Raw genomic sequence first — 19,598 nt, forward strand, 5'->3', positions numbered from 1 at the left:
ATCCCCAGCCTCCAGACAGTGCCTGGTACGTAGTAGGTGCCAAATAAATATGTGTGGAATCACCGAATGTGTGCCTGCCTGGCCAGGCTGGCCCCTGGATGGTACCCCGGGCTCCCAGCTGGGCCTGTCCCTCCCTGCCCCTGGCCCGTGACCTCGAGCCCCGGCTGCGGGCTCCCGACAGCGCCCCGGGCCGGGATCAAAGGGCCTTGGAGCCAGCGGCCCCGCACAGCTGGGTCTGTGCGCCCGCAGGAAGCGCCGGGGCAGCCCTCACGGCAGGCCCGGCCCCGGCGCGGCTAGGTTGCGGAGAGGCCCGCGCGCCGGCGGCCGCCGGTCCCAGCGACCGGCCACGCCAAGCATTCCAGCCGCGTGATTGACGCGCGCGCACCGGGGCCCCCGCCTGCGGCTCCCGCCGCCGCCCGCCTGGCCCGCCGCCGCCGCCGCATCAAAGCAGATGTTTGCAGCTGGTTTGAGTTGGATCCCCATCAACAGGCCCCTTTTTGTCTCAAAATAAAAACCAGCTACGCGCGGAATGATAAGGACGCGGCAGGCACGTGGGGGAGATGTCAACGAGTCGGGGAGGGAGGCGGCCGGGCAGCTCCCTCTGCCTGCTCTCACCGCATCAGCTCCTCCGAGTGACAGGCAGCCTCCAGCAGCAGCAGCAGCAGCTGGACCCCCAAGAGTGTCTAGAGTCCTGTCCCCTCGGCTCCTGTGAACTCCAGCTCATCTCACAACCAGCATCGTCATAGACGCCACAGTCCCAGGAGCCATACTAATATGAGCCACCTCCTGAGCGCTTACTACACGGGGGCCTGTCCTAGTGCTCTGCGGCCATTTCGTCCTGGGATCCCACGCCAGCCTGTGGAGGTGTGGCACAGAGAGGGCAAACATGGGAGCATGATCACATGTTAGGTGGGGATTGTGGTCCCAGTTTTCAGACTGGAAAACAGGTTCAGAGAGTAGAGGTGGCTGGCCCCAAGGTCAGGCAGCTGGTAAGTGGCAGAGCTAGGATTGAGACTCTTCAGACCATTCTTTCTGCCTCCAGGACCAATTTCTTTTAGCTCTGTGTCATGTCACCTTTTCCAGGAAGTCCCCAGCTCTCCTCCAGATTGACTATCATGCCTTTCTATGCCCACCCCAGCCTGCTGAGTGTACCCCATCAAAGCACATGTCACGTTATGCCAGCTCCCATGGGACGAGATATGATCTGACTCTGTTCCCCAAACATCTTGCATGAGCCTGGCACAGAGTCAGACTCCTTGGGTGTTTGCTGGGTGAATCCGTGAAGGTGTGGACAGTGGGGACAGAGGGGCTTCAGTTCCAGGTGCCAAGCTTCATGGTCCCCATGGAGGGAGTGTTTCCAGGGACTGTGGGACTTGGGCCTGGAGAGGCCCTAAGGGAAACCAGGTCCAGAATCTCCCTGGTCCCCAGTGTGGCCCTGGGGGAGGGTCTCACAGAAGCTCATGCCTCAGGGAGAACTCAGACCCAACGATGTGATGGGGGCTTCAGACTTGAAATTGGAGGTTCAGAAGAGAAGGTTCCAGAGCCTGCACTGGGCACCACCTGAGACTTAGACTGGGGAGGGAGAGGGAGCACACACCTGCCGAGATGCCCTCTGGACTAGGCCTTCTCACATCACCAGGTGAGGGAAGGATTAACACCCCCATTTTACAGAAGAGGAAACTGAGGCTCATAGAAGGGATGTGAATGACCCAAGGCCACATAGCTGGTGTTGGAGATGTGGAAAGCCATACCTCTGAGGATGAGGATGGGGGTTGGGGGTGTTAAAAGGGCCGTTGAATGAGCAGGAGAAGGAAGAGACACAGGACAGAGGGTCCAGTTGGCCCACCTTGAGTCAGGTGTCCAGGCCTGGCCCAATCACTTAAAGGTCAGGGAAGTCATTTTATACCAACTTGGCACTCCCAGGGCTTTCCCTGTGAACTATGGATGACAGTGCAGTGCGGATGTCGGGGGTGTTACTGCAGAACTCCCAGCCCAACAGGAGTGATGTGTAGAACTTCGTTGATAAAAAATTGGGACACTGGACTCCAGGTTGTTTAGCTGTGGAGGGGGCACGGGAGGGCAAGTTCACTTACCTTGTTAGCTGGTAGTGTTCTCAGACCCCCCAGAAGCAGAGTAGCCAATATTCTATTGTCCTACCTGGCTGCCCATTTCATTTCTCCCAAGGTTATTCATTCACTCAACAAATAGTCACTAACCACCAACTCAATGCCAGAGCAAAGGGTAGGGGATTGAATTAGACCCAGTTCCTTATTTCTAAGTCAGTGGGGGCTTCAGACACACAAATATCTGGATCTGTGGGTATCAGGGAAGGCTTCACAGAGGAGGTGACACTTGAATTGGGTCTTGAAGGATGAAGAGGAGTTCAACGAGAAGTAAAGGGAAGGGGTTGAGAAGATAGGTCATAGAGTCAGATGGAATTTTAGGTGCTAAGGAGGCAGGAAGGGACTTGCTGTGTTCAGGGAACAATGAGAAGCGTGGCAGCTGTAGCAGAGCAGCTGAGGCCAGGTGTGACAGGGGTAGAGTGGGGCCTTGAATGCCATGATTAGATCTTTGGGCTTATCCTAAAACTGTTGGGAGCTCTTGGACTGAGAACCCAGCAAGGGGCTACATAAACTGTAAAGTACAGTAATGGGGGTCTGGAAATGGCAGTACAGTGAGGAGGAGGCCGAGGAGCTTCTACTCCGCAAGGATAGTGAACTGGTGCTGGAAAGTCTTGGAGCGATGATGACGGTGATCATGATCCCCACGTGTTGAGCCTGTCTCATGCCCCCAGCCATCATCCCCACTGGACAGATGGGGTCACTGAGGCTCAGAGAGAAGGGACTTGTGTAAGGTTCCAGTGCAAGGAAGTGACAGAGCCAGGATTCCAAGCCTAATGAGTGCTATGTGGACTCCAAGATCTGGGGATGAAAACCCGTGAGGAGAGGCTGGAGGGGCCCCGGGACATTAGGAAAGCAGTTTTATCAGAGGTAAAAGAATCAGCTGTACTGCATGCATCACTGCAGGTGTCAATAGTTTAAGAGGAATTAATTAATCAGTTTTGTAATCCATGTTCAAATGCTCCCGAAAAAATTGGCTTTCTGAGTTTCGTTGATTAGCTTTATGAGTTTAATAAATTGAGCATTAAATAAATAAGCCAATAAAAACTCAAAGGAGATGGAGACATGTTGTCGTAGCCTGGGACTCTTTAAGGGAAGGACATCCCGAAAAAGGGAATTTCTTAATCTGCAATCACAGATGATCCTGGGGGAGGGGGAGATGTTCAGTTTGGTTTAAGAAACTGGGTGCTGGGCTTATGCCAAGTAATAAGAACTCGGGGTGTTCAGAGCCTTGAGGGCAGACAGACGTGGGCATGGTACTCAGAGCAAAGGGCCAGGGTAATTGATGAACAAAGAAACATTTGGATGCACAGAGCAGGGAGGGAGTATATGGTGATGCTGCCGTGTGACCTTGAACCTGCCCTCTGCATCTTCCTGGGCTCATCTGTGAAACGGAGATGGAAACGTTTTCCTTTTAGGGTTCTGTGAGGACTTAATGGGGTGATGCAGTTAGATGTTAACTGAGCTCAATGATATTAATGAGACAGACAGAGAATTGAGCCAGGAGTGCTCTGTCCAGCCCAGGCCAGACAGAAGCTAGAAGGATGGATCCAGAATCCAGGGTGGTCATGAGAAGGGGGAATGGTTGGGACCTGCGTCAGGAAGGCTGCTCCCAGGGACCCCTGGGAGACCCCAGCGAGGATAATCAATGAAAGCATGTTGGACTCACGTGGAACAAGAGAAAGGCAGAAGCCAGCTCTTGTGGGATGCCTTCTTCATGCCAGCACAGGGCCGAGGGCTTTACATGCATTCAGCTCTCCCAACAACCCCATAGGTAGGTACCATCATTCCCATTTTACAGATGAAGAAATTGAGGCTCACTGTCTTGAACAAAGTCACACAGGGAAAAGTTATGAAGCCAGGAGGGAACCGCAGGCTGCCTGCTTTAGCCTCCTGCCCCACACCCAGCTCCCCTCCCAGGTGGTCCTGTCTCCCCAGGGCAGGTGGGTGAGGCTCCCACAGACCGGCTTGGGGGTGGGGACTGACTTGTCCTGCCTCACGGGCTGAACAGGGCTATATTGGATGGTTCAGCATTCATTCAGCAAACATTCACTGCTCACCTTAGTGTGTGCAGGGACTTAGGCTCAGCACTGAAGACACAGAGGTGACCATGGGGAAGGTGCACCTGGAAATACGTAAAGTGCAGTCCTCAGGAGAAGTATCTGAGACTGGAGAGGAGAAGGGGGCTTCCTGGAGGAAGGGATGCCCAAGCTAAATCCTTCATAAGCAGATATTTGCCAGGCAGAGGCTGGGAGAGGGGGAATGGCGTTCTAGGTTGTAGGCACAGCGTGAGGAGGAAAGGGTCTGCGGTTTACATGAAAAATGGGGAGGGGGGATGTGTGGATTGCCAGCAAGCCTATGTGTCTGTGTTGTGGTCACGAAGCTGCCATCTAGATTTGGAGCTTCTGGATTGGGGGAGGAGCCGGGGGGGGGGGGATTGGCACCGAGAGGGCGGGGCAGCTAGAGGGAAAGCCACAGGGAGCTCCCCCCCCGCCCCCCCCCCCGGGGCCAGAGCTTCGGAGCTGCCCCACAGCACCCCATCGTCCCCTGACCCCGGGGCCTGCCCCATCCTGGCCTCCCAGCCCAAGTGTGGGAAGCAGCAACACACCCATCTGGAATCCCCAGCCCAGCTGGGGAGTGGGGACTGTTGTCCCTATCTCACAGATGAGGAAAGTGAGGTTCAGACTTGCCCAGGATCACAGAGCCGGTCAGGATGGAGAGCAGGACCAGGGCTCCAAATCCAGTGCCCTTGATGCTTTCTGGGCCTTTCACATCTGGCTCTGGAGCATCTCTGGGGCAGGAGGGGAAGGGAAGCTGGGTGGCCCGGAGCTTTTCAGCCTGAGCAACTCTACATCTCTGGTCAGTATTTGCAGCTTCTGGGCAGCATTCACGGAGAGGCCTGCCCCAGCCCCCAATCACTCCCTCTGTGCTCACAGCTTTATCCTGACAACTCACTGCATTTTCACACTGAGAAACAGGCAGTGTTGCTGAGCCCATTATACAGATAAGTGAGCTTAGAGAGAGGAAATTACTTGCTCAGTCACAAGCCAGCAAGTGGTGGAAACAGGCATTGAACCCGAGTCCATCTGATTCCAGTGCCACCCGCCTGTAGCTGGGGCTGCTTCTCAGTGGCTGGTTCCACCGATCCTTCATGGTGGGAGGGATCGAGGGAGGGAGTGGGGGGCTCACAGAGAGGAGGGCACCCCGCTGGCACCCCAGCCCCTCCCACACACGCAGTTGGTAGCTCTCACCCTGGCACGGTAGACAAAGGCAGCCCCATAATTGGGAGCGAGTATTTCATGCATCCCCCCCGATGTTTTATTGGGTGGAGAGATGCTTGGAGACCAAACGGATGGCACATTCTGTTTATAAAGTGTGCGGTTTGTTTTATTTCCCGAGTTTTTGCAATCTAGATAACAGATGATGCCCCAAGTGGCTGGCGCTGCCTCTATAATGGCGGCACCGAGGCTTTGGAGAAGTATTAATAATAGATTGTGTTGATGAGTTTGGAGAAAGTAGCAATCGACCCCCTGCTGCCAAGGCATTAGCGCGGCTGTTCTGAACGAAGCCTGCATGGTGGCAGCGCCTGCAAATGCGGGTCACACACCCCTCCCCCCCGCTGCCTCCTCCCACAGACTAAGAGGGCCTCCTTTCTGGGAACCGCCCAAGGTGTGCCAACCCAGCCTGGGGCCCTGGCCCTGACATGGTGACACAGAGATGCAGCCATTGCCTGTCCACCCGTGGGCCACAGAGGCCAGGCTGCAGCCCTTAGTGGGGCCACCAGGTCAGGAGGTAGAGTGTGGGGAGAGGGACAAGGAGGCAGTGAGAGAGGCAAGGCAGAAGTGTCCTCCATGTCAGAGCAGCAGGTTCTGCAAACCTGGCTCCTTCCCTAGCCCCTTGGCAGAGTTGGAGGGCCAGCCAGATTCCTAAGGGCCTCTGCTTAGGGTACATGGACAGTGGAGTGGGTTGCACCCTGAACAAAGGTCTCCAGCCAAAGGGCCAAATTGGAGCTGCATCCATCTCATGTACCTGTTGTGAAGGCATGCACTGTGTGGGCCAGTGGGGTCCTGTCTGCCTGAGCCTCTGCACCCCCCAAGCCTTCGCTCATGGCCTTTTCAAACACTGAGGCCTCCTTGAGGATCAGTTGAACCTCTGTAGAACTGGGAGCTGACAGGGCCATGTGCCATCACTCTGATGTGGTACTCAGTCATTGAGTTAAATGCTCAGTATCATTGAATCCTGACAACAGCCCTTTGAGGGAGGTCCTGTTGACATCCCCATTTTATAGTAGAGGGAACTGAGGCCTGAGATAAGCATAGAGGATGCCACCTCCCCCAGACTGGGGCATCAAAGAAGGCTTCCCAGAGGAGGTGGCATTGGAGTTGGGCATTGCAGGATGAGTAGGAGCCTGCTGGGTAGACTAGAGGTGGATGGCAGGGGTTGCTGGGGTGTCCCCAATTTGAGTGCCCTGGCCAGTGCCAGGGCAGCAGGCAGAGCTCGGAATGGCCCTGCCCACTGCATCCCACCAGCTCGCCATGGGTGGTGCTGATGGCAGCCCCGGGAAGGGAGGCAGGCTGAGAGCCTTGCATTTATGGCCATTTCTGTTCCAGAACCGATTAGTAGAGAATTGCAGCTGTAATCTGTGCCTGTGATGGCGGGCCGTAAAGAGGGATGGGATGTGCACAGTGCTCCCCAGGTGGCGCCCGCAGACGTGGCCCGGGGACGTGGGGAATGAAAAATGGTTTTAATTCCCTCCCAGCAGCAATAATTTGATTCTTCATAAATTTTTCCATCAAAGTGTTGTTCCCACAGAGCGGGGCACGTGACAGGGATCGGGGGCCGGGAGGAGCGGTCAGTAGGTGCAGGCAGAGGCGGGGCCCTACTGCTCAGACTCTTTCTGCACACTCGCCGGAGTCACGAAGACCCCCACCCCCACCCCCAGCTTTGTCTCCGGAGATGGAAGATGGATCCTCCCTGTCACGGAGGGACTGGATCAGGCCCGGGAACAGAGCCGGCTCCATCATTTACTACCCACGTGACCCTGAGCACGTGACTCTGCCTCCCAGCACCTCAGTTTCCTTATCTCTAAAATGGGATTGATATTTCCTGCCTCATAGGGTTGTTGCAAGGATGAAATGCATTTCTGCATGCAGAGCGCTTAGGAGAGCGGCTGGTACACCATACGTGCTCCGTGAATATCTGTTCACGGTGTAGATTCCTAAGCTAAGATGAGGGATAAGCAGGTGGTAGCCAAGGCAAGGGCCAGAACATGTTGAAGAGCGAAGGTGATGGTGCTCTGGAGAGACTGCAGGCTGTCCCATGGGGCCGAAGCCTCGGGGAGCAGAGGGGTAAGAGAAGAGGCAGGACTGTGAAGGGCCTGAGTGCCAGACTCAGGAACTTGAAGGTTCTCGGGAGGGCACTAGGGAGCCATGGAAGAGTCTAGAGTAGGGAAGCAGCATGATCAGATGTGTGTTTTAGACAGATCCCTCTGGCTCTCATCCTGGATGGTAAGTTGAAGGGTTGGAGAGGCCAGGAACCCAGGGAGGGCACTGGGGCAGCCCTCAGGCAGGAGAGGAGGGACCCAGGCTGGGTGATGGGTTGGGCAAGGCTGGGGATTGCTTGGATGTCGGGGAGAGGCAGGGGCAGAGAGGAGGAGAGCCGGTGCTAGAGTAAGGGTAGATGGGACCTGTGGGCTGCCTGGCCTTCCCCTCAGGGCAGGGGCCCACCTGGCTCCCAGGGAAGACAGAGGCTGAACCTGCACTCTGCCCTCTAGTGGCCACTGTGTCTCTGAGCGGGAACGACCCTGAGCTGATGCTCCCAGGAGAAGGCACCTCCGGGCAGGTTGCCCAGTGCCCACCGTGAGGCCGCCAGGGCCCTGTGAGCCAAGGGGGTAGGGCTCCCACTGTCTGGCTCTGTGCCCAGGGAGGGCCTCTCCCACTTGGGCTGGAGGGTCAGCGTGGAGGGAGGAAAAGGTGCTCTGTGGGCAGTGCCTCTGGGAGGGACCCCTGAGCCCAGCCAATGCGCCCACTCTGCACCTGCAGGCTCTTCGCGGCCAAGTGCAGCGGCTGCATGGAGAAGATCGCCCCCACTGAGTTTGTGATGCGGGCGCTGGAGTGCGTGTACCACCTGGGCTGCTTCTGCTGCTGCGTGTGTGAGCGGCAGCTACGGAAGGGCGACGAGTTTGTGCTCAAGGAGGGCCAGCTACTGTGCAAGGGTGACTACGAGAAGGAGAAGGACCTGCTCAGCTCCGTGAGCCCCGACGAGTCTGACTCCGGTGAGCTGCCCCTGGAGCTGGGGCAGGTGGTGGGGAGAGCCGCCCCTACAGGAGAAGCCCGCTCGTGACCCCAGGACCTGCACTATACACAGACACTGCACCCACATCCGATACGCACGCGCACTGATGTGTTCAGTACACACGTGCACATGTGGGGCGCACACAGACACGTGTGCACAGCCCCACAGGCACACGAATGTACCTGGACGCTATCACGCACAGGTGTAGGTGCATGTGATGACAGATGCACACACACAAGCACATAAAATGCATGTGTGGATACCCATGCCCAGGAGTGTAAATACACAGACACATGTCCATGTGTAGACATGTGCTTACATGCCCAAGCATGCAGAAGCCCACAGCCATGTAAACAACATGTGCACGCACGCCCCAGCACACTCACGGAGTCAACACCTATGCATATGGCTGCACATGTCCATCTACGTGCTTACATGTACTGTAGCTTGCACACACGTGCTGGCGCACCCCCTGCTCTCTGGCCCACCACCCTCCCCCTCTCTAATCCTTGCTGTGGCCACCCCCCACGACAGCACAGCATCCCAGGAGTCTCTCCCAGCACCGGGTCTGCAGGCTGCAGGTGTCTGATCTGATGCAGTCTTTCTCCATCACCCTCCAGAGTCTTCAGCAGTGGGGAGCAGTAGCCCCAAGCTATTCCCTTTTTCCCAGCTGCATGGGGAGACTGGGGCCCTCAGTGGTGGAGGGAGAGACTCCATTTCCCGGGGTGAAGCCTCCTCTCTACCCTGCTCCAACCCCCAAAAGACTTTACCAGTTTGGAGCCCTCCTGGCAGGAAGGGCAGGGCCAGCCGGGAACAAGTCTTAAGGAAGGAAAAGTCAGGGAGCAGGCTGGCACCTTGTCCTTCCTGGGGGTGGCGAAGATGGACTGGAGCAGGGGGCGTGGGGAGGAGGCGCCCTGATCTGCCGGGCCCTGTGGGGAACCTGGAGCCCACGGTCACAGGACCTGCCCACACGAAGGAGCACTGTCCCTGCCAGAGCCTTTGGAGGTGTGAGCTCCCAAGCCACCTGTACCTCTGTCCATCCCTGGGCAGGGCACCATGGCGGCCAGGCTGCCTGGGCTCCTGTGGGAGAGTAGAGGCCAGCCAGATGCCATTGGCATGTTCACGCCAGGCCTAGGGAAGGGTTCTTGGAGGGAGGTCCCCTCCACAGGGGCTCATGCTCAGAGGAAGATGGTCTAGGATAAAGGAGACCAGTTCAGACTCAGGGTCAGCAGGAGGCATGGGGGTGGGAGGGAGGCTCTGCTATCTGTCTGGGGCTGGCATCTCTGAGACCCACAACTCGGGCATGGAAGTGGGTGTGGGTGTGCCTCCGGGTGAATACACATGCTTCTGCATGCAGGTGTGTGTGTCTGTTCAGATGTGTGCATGTCTGTATGTCCCCGCCTGTGAGCATGCACCTCTACGTGTGTGTGTGCATGCGTGCACATGTCATGGTCACAAGTACTCCTGTGTGAGAACGTCTGGAGTGTGTGTCTTTGCCCATCAATTCTTAGTCCCTGGAAGCTCCAAGGAAGCAGGCCCCTGGTAGCCTCCTCTCTGGGCTGTGAGGCCCAGCTAGTGCTGGGCTAGTGCCGTGGGAACTGGCTTTCCCAAAGGCTGACATGCTGGGCTGGGGTCTCCCGGGCACCGGAGGCCAGCAGGACAAGGTGGGTCCCAGGCAAGATGGGTCAGGGGAAGCCCAGGGCCAGAATGAACACAGATGCCAGCATCTCTCCTCAGGCGGGCCATGGTCCTGATGAGGACAGCAGATCGGCCACAAGTGAGCATCCTGTGCTCCCTTCGGTGTGTCCAGCCACGTGTACACCTGCGTGCTTCTGCAGCGCCCATACCTGTCCCCGTGTGGGCCTGTATCTCTACCATTCTGAACGCGTGCGCATCTGAGTGTGCAGTGCATGCGTGCTTGTGTGTCTCTGCCTGCTCACCAGGGTGCCTTCCTGTGCGTGTCTGCCTGTGGGGTCAGCAGAGCAGGTCTGGGGGCCTTGGCTCAGGTCTCCCTGGGGGTCCAAGATAAGGAAGTGAGGAGTGTGTGCTGGGGAAGGGGACACACAGGGCCCGGATGGGAGAGGAGAGACTAGATAGGCAGGGCCTGTGGGCCGGGGGGAGGGGGTGGTCTTTACCCTGAGGGCACTGGAGAGTCGTGGCAGGTGTTAGCAGGAGATGACGGGATCCCATCAGGTAGCAAGTTGCCTGAGGATACAAAGCTGACAGGCTGGGGTGTGTCCCCCACAGTGAAGAGTGAGGATGAAGATGGGGACATAAAGCCGGCCAAGGGACAGGGCAGCCAGAGTAAGGGCAGTGGGGACGACGGGAAGGACCCGCGGAGGCCCAAACGACCCCGGACCATCCTCACGACGCAGCAGCGAAGAGCCTTCAAGGCCTCCTTCGAGGTCTCCTCCAAGCCCTGCCGGAAGGTGAGGGGCGGCTGGGGTGGGGTGGAGGCTGACACCCCCGCACGCGCTGCCTTTCCAGACACCACCCCTTCTGCTCCTGCTGGGGGCTGGGCGTCCCTCCCCCTCCCCACCCATCCCCACAAACCTGCTGCCTCCCAGCTGCTGCCCCCCCACCTACCCCCAGGCCTGACCCGTCTCCTTCTCTATGGGCAGGTCCGAGAGACGCTGGCGGCAGAGACGGGCCTCAGCGTGCGTGTGGTCCAGGTCTGGTTTCAGAACCAAAGAGCAAAGGTGAGTACAGGCACCTGCCACCCCGCTGGACAGGGGTGGGAGGGGGAGGGGGTGCAGGCAGAAGACCAGGGGCCTGATGAGGGTGGGGTGGGAACGAAGGGGGGCTGGAGGCGGAGACTGGCACACACTGTGTCTCCTGCAGATGAAGAAGCTGGCACGGCGGCACCAGCAGCAACAGGAGCAGCAGAACTCGCAGCGGCTGGGCCAGGGTGAGCAGGGCGGCCGGGGTGGGGCTCAGTCTCTGTAACTAGACTCCCAAGAAACCTCCCGCCAGGGCGATCGGAGCCCAGGGAGCTGCTGCCTTGCAACCTGCTGAGATCAGTAAAGGAGAGAGGCAGTGGGGGCCGTGGGACACAGGAGGGGAGATGGCAGGGTGGGCAGCCCAGAGGGGTGGCAGAATTTCCATATTCAAAACAGTGATGCGGTGTGCCAGGCACTGTTCTCACCGTTCCACCGCTCTGTCTCACTTAATTCTCACAGCTCCCTGAGAGGAAGGGCATCGTTACATCCCATCTCACAGATGAGGAGACTGAGGCTCAGGGAGACTAAGGGACTTGTTGGGATCACTCAGCTAGTAAGGGGCACAGCCAGGCTTCAGCCCGGAATGTAGGGCTCCTAAGCCTGTGCTTTTAACATGACCATACACCCTACTGCCCACAGCAGAATTCAGCAGAAGTCTCCAGAGAAGTCTCCAGAGAAAGTCTGAAGGTGTTGAGGAGTCCAGAGTGGACTGGGCTTTGCCCAAATGCTGTTTCCACAACTTGGGCTGGGGCTGGCCTCCCCGGCCCCATGGGGACATGGAGCCTTCTAGGTCTTGAAGGGAGGGCACTGGGAGCTCCCTGAGTCTGCCAAACTGGGGTAGGGGCCTCAGCTGCCTGCTCCCAGGTGAGCCGGGGTCTCTGAGGCAGATGTCAAGGGATTGATGGGCAGCCCCTTCTACTCAGAACTCTGCGGCCAGACCAGTGTCCCAGGCTGGACCTTGGGCTTCAAGGCCGTGGCCTCAGAGCCCAGCTCTTCCTGTCTTCTCTCTCTGCCCCCTCTCCCGAGATGGCCCAGCCTTCTGGGGCTGCAGCCACGGCCTCAGGTCTCCCAGCCTGCTCCCAAGCTGTGTCTCACTCTCCGGTGTTCCCAGATGCCCCCTGGATGCAGCCTCCCCAGGAATGTTCCACGGTCCCCTTGAGCTCATCACAGCCCATACTGCACTTCATACCGCTGCCCCTGCTGCCACATGTACAAAACACCCACTACAGCTCCCCTACCCCGTCTCAGCAAATGGCACTACCACCCCAGTACCCACACCAGGAACCCAGAAGTCACCTCCCCCGTCCTGTCCTACACACACCGCATCTGCTCAGTCACCAAATCAGGCAGTGGTTTCTTGTCCCATGTCCCTCATGCCCCTCTTCGTCTTTCCCGCATCTGCATTAATACGGACCCCAACCCCTCCCAATGGTCTCCTCCTCTGGCCTCCACCCTCCCAGCCTTTCTCCACAGTCCCTCCACAGCTAAGACCCTCCACTGGCTTCCTACAGCCTCAGGGGAGCCCCCACTCAGCTCGGGTCCCCAAGGAACCATCTGTCTCCCCAGGCATGACCTTCTCTTGTTCTCACGCTCCAGCCCCAAGGACTGGGCTCCTTGCCCCCACGGGGCAGTTTCTCTCTTCTCTGCCTTTGCTGCCCTTCAGCCTGGCATGCCTGCCCCCTGCTCGGCTGGTTGAACCTCTGCTGGTTGTTTAAGTCACATGGAGGTGGAGGGCCCCTTCCTCCAGGAAGCCTTCCTTCCCTGAGCCTCATTGGCCGGGGTGCGGGCTCCACCTTGATGCTCCCAGATGCAGGGCACTCACTGCACCCATATGTTGTCGAATCAATACTAGCTGCTCACTGGAAGCCTCTGTCTTCCCCAGGCTGGGAGCTCCTGGAGGGCAGGGCTGTAGGAGGAAGGGAGGAGGTGGGGAGGGAGGGCTCTTTCTGGAAGAGACGCTGGACTGTGTGTCTGGGGAAGGTTGGTGGGGTGGGGGGTCAAATATGTAGGCTCAGTGACCCTAGAAGGCCACAGGCAACCTCAGCAGGGGCAGGGCTGGGAAGGAGGAGGTCAGAGAGACCGCAGTGGGCAGCCTGGACTGGGGGGTCGTGAGGGAGGTCATGGGACTCCTGGGGTACATCTGTGAGGTCTCCAGGACAGGGCAGGCAGGGCCGGTCAGTGAGGGCGTGCTCTGTCCCCAGAGGTCCTGTCGAGTCGCATGGAGGGCATGATGGCCTCCTACACGCCGCTGGCCCCACCGCAGCAGCAGATCGTGGCCATGGAGCAGAGCCCCTACGGCAGCAGCGACCCCTTCCAGCAGGGCCTCACGCCGCCCCAAATGCCAGGTGACCACATGAACCCCTATGGTAAGCCGCCCGACCCCCTGCTGCCCCAGCACCGCCCCTGCCCCCTGCCTGACCTGGCAGGCCTGGGGCCGAAACAGCCACCTCCCGCCCCAGGGCCCCCAGCAGACACTTCCAACACAGCCCACCTGCCTCCTCCTGACCGGAAGGGGGCGCCCTGGAGACCTCACCCACACCCCCCAACCCCTCTGGTCGGGCACCGTCGGCAGGTCATCCTGTCCCCTCCCTCACCTCCAGCCACACTGCCTGTAGGGCCAACAGGGCCCCCAGGAGCCCCAGCCTGTACCCCGGTGCTGACACTGCCTCTGCCCCCCAGGGAACGACTCCATCTTCCACGACATCGACAGTGATACCTCCTTAACCAGCCTCAGCGACTGCTTCCTCGGCTCCTCGGATGTGGGCTCCCTGCAGGCCCGCGTGGGGAACCCCATCGACAGGCTCTACTCCATGCAGAGTTCCTACTTCGCCTCCTGAGAGCCAGCCGGGCCGCACGGACGCTTGGGCGAGGGCCCTGGGGTGGGACTGCAGGCCGCAGAGGCTGCCTCGCCACCCGCACAGACTCTACAGACAGCCATACGGTGCCCTCCCCTCGGCCAACTGGGCCTGGCTAAAGTGCCCACTGGGCACAGCCAGACAGGCAGACGGGCACAGCCTGGGCAGGGGCTGTGTCCTGCCCACAGAGACTGTCACCCCCAGGGACCCAGAGCTCTCGGACAGCCACTCATCTCCCAACCCCACCTTGGCCTCCATCGCCTCCTTCCCCCTCCCCATCTCTTTTATGGGAAGCTTAAATTCTATTTTTTTAAATGTCCTCTCTCTGTCCAGGCCACCTCCATGGCATGGGCCTAGGTCGAGGCAGGGCCCCCGTGCATGCCCCCAGACGATGGTGTGAGAAGCGTGTGTACCTGTGCCCTGCACTGTGCCCACCTCCCCCGCCTCTGAGGGCAGGCCTGCCAGCCTAGGATCACCCCTTCCAGCTGGAGCCTGGAGCAGGAGTAGGGAAGAGTCTGGCAGGTGGGCCAAGCCCACCACAGCTCTGCCCTGAGGGGGAATCATGGGGGGACCAGGGACGGGTAGGTTGAGCCCAGGCTGACTCAAAGGGATGGAGACATACATGCACATGCACACACTTAAAGGCACACCCATGCGGAAACACACACAGATATATGGACATGCTGAAAGAGACAGACAGGCCTCTGCGGGTCAGCCCTGCCCTGTCAGGAAGGGGGAAGAGGCCAGACAGGGGCAGGGAGTCCCTCTGATAGCAATAGGAGGGGAGGGAGGAAGCGAGGAGGTTAAGGTGAGCTTGAAGCACATGGACACAGATGTATCTTAGCCTCTGCCCAGACGGGGGCTGCCTGGGCAGAGACAGAGGCCGCAGAACCAGGTAGTATCAGACCAAATGGCAGAACGTCCAGGCGGAAAAGCATCTCAAAAGTCACCCACTTGGCACTCCATAGGATGTTTGGTTCCTGCCCAAGCCACTTCTGCCTCTCCTCGCATACCTCCAGTGACTTCATCGGGCCCCAAGTCAGCTGCCTTTTCTGCTGATTTCACCTCTGCCCTATTCAGCCCTGAGTCCTCACTTCTCAAAGCCAGGCTTTTCCAGCTGCTCCAGCTCTTCCTTTTAAACTGTACCGCCCAGCCTGGCTCCAGCTTTCCCTTTAAAGGTATGGAACAGATATAATCCAGTCCTCCCACTGTCATCAGCCAGCCAAAGTGAGCAGGTCAATCACCTCCCCAACTTTAGGCACCCTGCCTGTTAATGTGGCCTGAGATCCAGTGAATGGTTAAGGGCACATAACCTTGGAAACTCACCCTGCCCTTTTGTAACCAGAGCCCCTGACCCTGACACATGTGTGACAGCTAAGCCACAACTCTCTTCTGTGTGTGTGTGGAGGGGGCACATACTGGTCCCTGGAGATCCAGTGAAGGACCTTGACTTTTTTCTTGTTACGTTTTCTCTTATTTGATTCAGTCCAGCCTGTGGAGTTTCTCTGCACCCCAACTCTGTGACCACTGGTTTGTTCTCTCTCCTCAGCACATCTGCCGATGTAAGGAGTCGGCCCTGTGTGTCTCACCCAAGGCATGTGGACCATTTTGTCAAACACCCTGCTAGGAGCCAGATACTGTATCAACCTCTGCCCCCAATCTACCCAACTCTAACCCTGTCAAAAGAGGAAGTGAGGCCAGGCTGATGGGCCCTGTTCTCAGTGACCCCTTGCTGGCCCCTGGAGGCCACTGTGTCCTCAGCCAGTGCTCATGGCTCTGCTTTCCATTCTAACACTGAGCCCTAGGCTGCAGAAGTCTGCCTGGTCCAGCCTTTGAGCTGATGGGATGACGGGTGTCTCTCCACCCGTCTGGAGAAGGGCCCCTCTGTCTGGCCCTTCCTGGGATCCTCGAAGTTCACCAACATCCTCTGTGATTTTGCTTCTCTGTCCTCTGGGGAGACCTCAGTCCCTCCAGAGCGTCCTAAGCCAACCTCCCCGCCCCTCCTGGGCTTCTGCACTCACGTCTTGCCACACTCTTCACCATGGCAGAGCTGTCAGAGCGGAGATGTGGCTCAGAGTCAGCCCTCAGGCCCAAGCAGCCAGCCTGGCCCTTCTGGGCTCTTCTTGTTCTACACAGAACTTCCACAGGGTCTTAGGTGATGTCCTGAGTCCTTCTGCAGCCTCAGCCCACCTAGGTTCTGTGCCATCTCTTGGTCCTGGGTCACCACTGGTCCCTTAGGCAGCCACTCTGGTTTCTTGAGAGATGGTCCCCTTTCTCCTCTTATGCACACACAGTCGAATCATGCCAGGGGCACTTGGGGCAGGTCCAGGGGTAGATGTTCTCCCCCACCAGTGGGCCTGGCCCTTCTCTCCCAGACTCTTTAAGTTGGAAGGAACCTGAGGAATGGGTCAACTAGTCCACCCCTTATTCTGCAGCTGGGAAATGTGGGCCAGGAGAGGGGCAGGGACAAGGCCTCTCTCAACTAGTCAGGGACAGAGCTGGAGCAGAGAATAGGGACACCACGCCAGCTCCTCATCCCCTGTGTCTGGTGAACGACCTCCAGGTCAGGGGGCATGACTCGTCTTGGTAAAATTGCCATTCTGGAGCCTCATAAACCCCAACTCCAGCCTGGGCTCTGCCTCTGCCATTACACTGCTCCCTGCCAGGAGCTGGTACAGGACACCCACACTGATGACCCACAGATTGTCAAAGCAAGAGGGACCTCAGCCCCTCATGCCAAAGATGCCCCATCAGCTAGTTTAGGTAGCACCTTCACTGTACTGCAGCTCACTGCCCCCAGGCTCTGATGCCCACTCTGCCCGGCCCTGGACTAGGTGTGGGGACACAGATGCACAAGATGTAGGCCCCCCTGCCTTGAGGGGCTCTCTCCTAGGAGGAGAGGCATACACATTTCGCCCCAAGCCTGTCTGGACATTGTTGGGGACCCATTTCTCAGATGAGGAACCTGAGGCTCAGAGAAGGTCACCCAGCAGAAGCACGCAGAACCAAGCGGACTTGCTGGGGTCTGGGGCTAGCTGAGGTGGCCAGGCTCTTCCCACTTTGCGCAGGAAGTGCAGCCTTGACCTGAGGTGGGGGGCGTGAGTAGCCAGGACCACCCCCACCCCTGCCGTGATATGGGATCACCATCACATGGTGCCTGGGTGGGAAGCCCAAGGGAAGGGGGAGGTGACAGTCTGGTCTCCGGAGGAAGAGGGAGAAAGTGAGAGGTGGGCAGGGGGAGTGCTGGAGAAAAGCCGAGTCCTGTTCCCCTTTGGGGAAGTTGAGGCTCAGAGAGAGGAAGGAATATGCCCCAGGTAACACAGCGAGTGTTACCACCTACCCCATGGAGCCTTCCAGGGAGGCCACACAGGGGACACTGTGGTTCTAAGGGTCAGACCATGGGCTCAGCAGAGCCCATAGAGAAGGGGCCAGTGCCAGTGGGCTGGGCATCTTGGGAGGCTTCCTGGAGAGGATGAGGTAGGGGGGCCCACCACGTCCAGATGAGCAGGGCCCTAGCAGTGAGGCTTGGGGGAAGGAGAACTGGCTGACCCCTGCCTGGGCCCAGCCTGAGCTCTGGGCACCACCTGGGGTGAGACTCTCATCTCCCATCTGGGAGAACCTGCAGCTCTGGGCTCACTCTGCCCCACGGGGAAGGGGGTCCACGCTCACAGGCACGCACACAGACACACTCACACCCAGACACACATGAAGGCTCACGGACCCACACTCGTAGACACGCCGCCTGGGGGCCAGGGGAGCAGGAGGGACCCTCCAACATTTGGCCTTTGGACGGTGCCATTTCCAATGGGCCTCTCTGCTGCGCCCCCGCCCCCTCCAGGGTCCCACGGGAGCTCAGCCCAGCCAGGTGTGGGGACCGGGCCACCGGCCATTGCTGTTCTCCTTGTACAGACTCTCACTGTCCACCCGCCATCCCCAGACACATTTTATTTAATAACTTGTCATTGTTAAATTATTTATTAGCGTTTACCACATCACCACCCCGCCCTGCCCTCCACTCTCACCTTCTGCCTCTTCCCACAAAAGCAGAAAATGGAAACAACAAAAAAAGATGAGACATCAGTATATTTGTAAATAAACCAACCTGTACACGCCTGTGGTGCCTCTCCTTGGGGGGAGGCTGTGCGGGGCCTGAGCCAGTCCTGCACGAGACGTCAGCAGATTTCTCAATGGGCACCAGGGACAGCAGGTCAGGAAGGGAGAGCCTGGGGTCCCTGGTCTAGCCGAACACATTCCCTTGTCCCACCCCATAACTGTCATCTCCCCAACCTTGTCCTATCCCAACCCCGACCCATCTCCATCCTTGAAACAAATGCATCCCTCCCATCCCACTCCATTCCTTTCCCCAACACAATCATTCATTCAACCAACCAATATGAAGGGCCCCTTAAGTGCCAGCCGCTAGGCTGAGAAGTGGGGCTTGGTCCCTGCCTCAAGGAGGTAGACAGTGTGATGTGAACTCAGTTGAGGTACAGTGCAGCCTTGTTATAGGAGTACCCAACCTCATCTGGAGGGGTGGAGCATCATGGAAGGCTTCCTGGAAGAAGCAACATATTGAGCTGAGATGGGAAGTTAGCCGGCATGGGGGCACTGAATGGGGAGGAGTGTCTGCGAGCGCTCCAGGCTTGTGCAAAAACTCAGGGGCTGGCAAAATCTTGTGAGTCTCTTAAACTGCAAGAATAGCTAAGTTTGGGGCTGGGGGAGAAGCAGTGAGGCTGGAGGCAAGGGCAGACCATCCAGGGTCCTGATGCTGAGTGGAGAATAGATCCAATTAGGTCAGATGGACTGGAGACTGGGGTCAACTGGGTCACCTAGGTGACAGATGACAATGGCTTTGACTAGGGTGGTAAAATTGGGGAGAAAGAAGGGGGCAGATCCTGGAGATACAGGTGAGAGGGGAGTCAGGGCAACATCTAGGTTCCTGGATCACTGTGATGGGGTCCCTGGAGCACTCTGATCTGGGGCACGTGGAGCTGAGGGTCTCTGGGGCATCCAAGAGGTGTCCTGGACAGGGCTGAGCCTCAAAAGGACCAGATCTGAGTATCCAGGTGTTCAACAACCAGGGGGATGGTCACTGAGGCACAAGGTGGGCGAGCTCACCCAGGGGAATGTGACAGGGAGAATAAAGCTGAGGCCAAATCCTGAGGAATCCTGAGGACTCGGGGCTGGACATGGCCCTGGGATCCAGGGGAGATGGGGGTGGGGGTGGGGCCGGGGGGGTGGAGATGGCAGAGACTCAAGGAATGTGGTTCTCAAAGTATGTTCCTTGAGGTCTCAGGTTTCCTCAGGGTACCTTGGGGAGTATCAGTGTGTGTGCGTGCGTGTCCATGTGTCTATGGAAATAGCTCTGTGGGGCAGTTTGCCTGGGTAGATTGTGTAGGAAGCTGGGAGTCTGCACGTATTGGTGTATGGTGTGCAGCTGGCTGTCTAGATCTGTGTATGGAGTTGGGTGTCTCAGACTTCTGTCCGTGTGTCGGTGAAGACGTTTGCACAACCACACCTGGGTACATCATTGCACATATCTGCCTGGTTGTGCATCTGGGAGGTCTCACGCCCACAGACCTGAAGTCCTGATGCGCTCCTCCTTCCCT

The 19,598-nt window shown here is 58.2% G+C and overlaps 1 protein-coding gene across 2 annotated transcripts in view; it reads left to right on the plus strand.

Moving 5' to 3' along the window:
- The window catches only part of LMX1B (LIM homeobox transcription factor 1 beta), an 84,048-nt gene extending 65,946 nt beyond the window's left edge, over window positions 1-18,102 (plus strand). Inside the window, exons 3-8 of one of the 2 annotated variants that reach the window (XM_082403329.1) lie at window positions 8,162-8,394; window positions 10,662-10,843; window positions 11,036-11,113; window positions 11,256-11,322; window positions 13,336-13,500; window positions 13,814-18,102. In XM_082403329.1, the coding sequence (XP_082259455.1) occupies window positions 8,162-8,394; window positions 10,662-10,843; window positions 11,036-11,113; window positions 11,256-11,322; window positions 13,336-13,500; window positions 13,814-13,971 (883 nt within the window). In that variant the 3' untranslated portion in view covers window positions 13,972-18,102. The remainder of the gene's footprint in view (window positions 1-8,161; window positions 8,395-10,661; window positions 10,844-11,035; window positions 11,114-11,255; window positions 11,323-13,335; window positions 13,501-13,813) is intronic. The other variant, XM_082403330.1, reaches the window with a different exon arrangement.
- Window positions 18,103-19,598: the final 1,496 nt, after the last annotated feature.

Source organism: Balaenoptera borealis (assembly GCF_965194805.1).
Source record: "Balaenoptera borealis genome assembly, chromosome: 8".
NCBI classification, from domain to species: domain Eukaryota; kingdom Metazoa; phylum Chordata; class Mammalia; order Artiodactyla; family Balaenopteridae; genus Balaenoptera; species Balaenoptera borealis.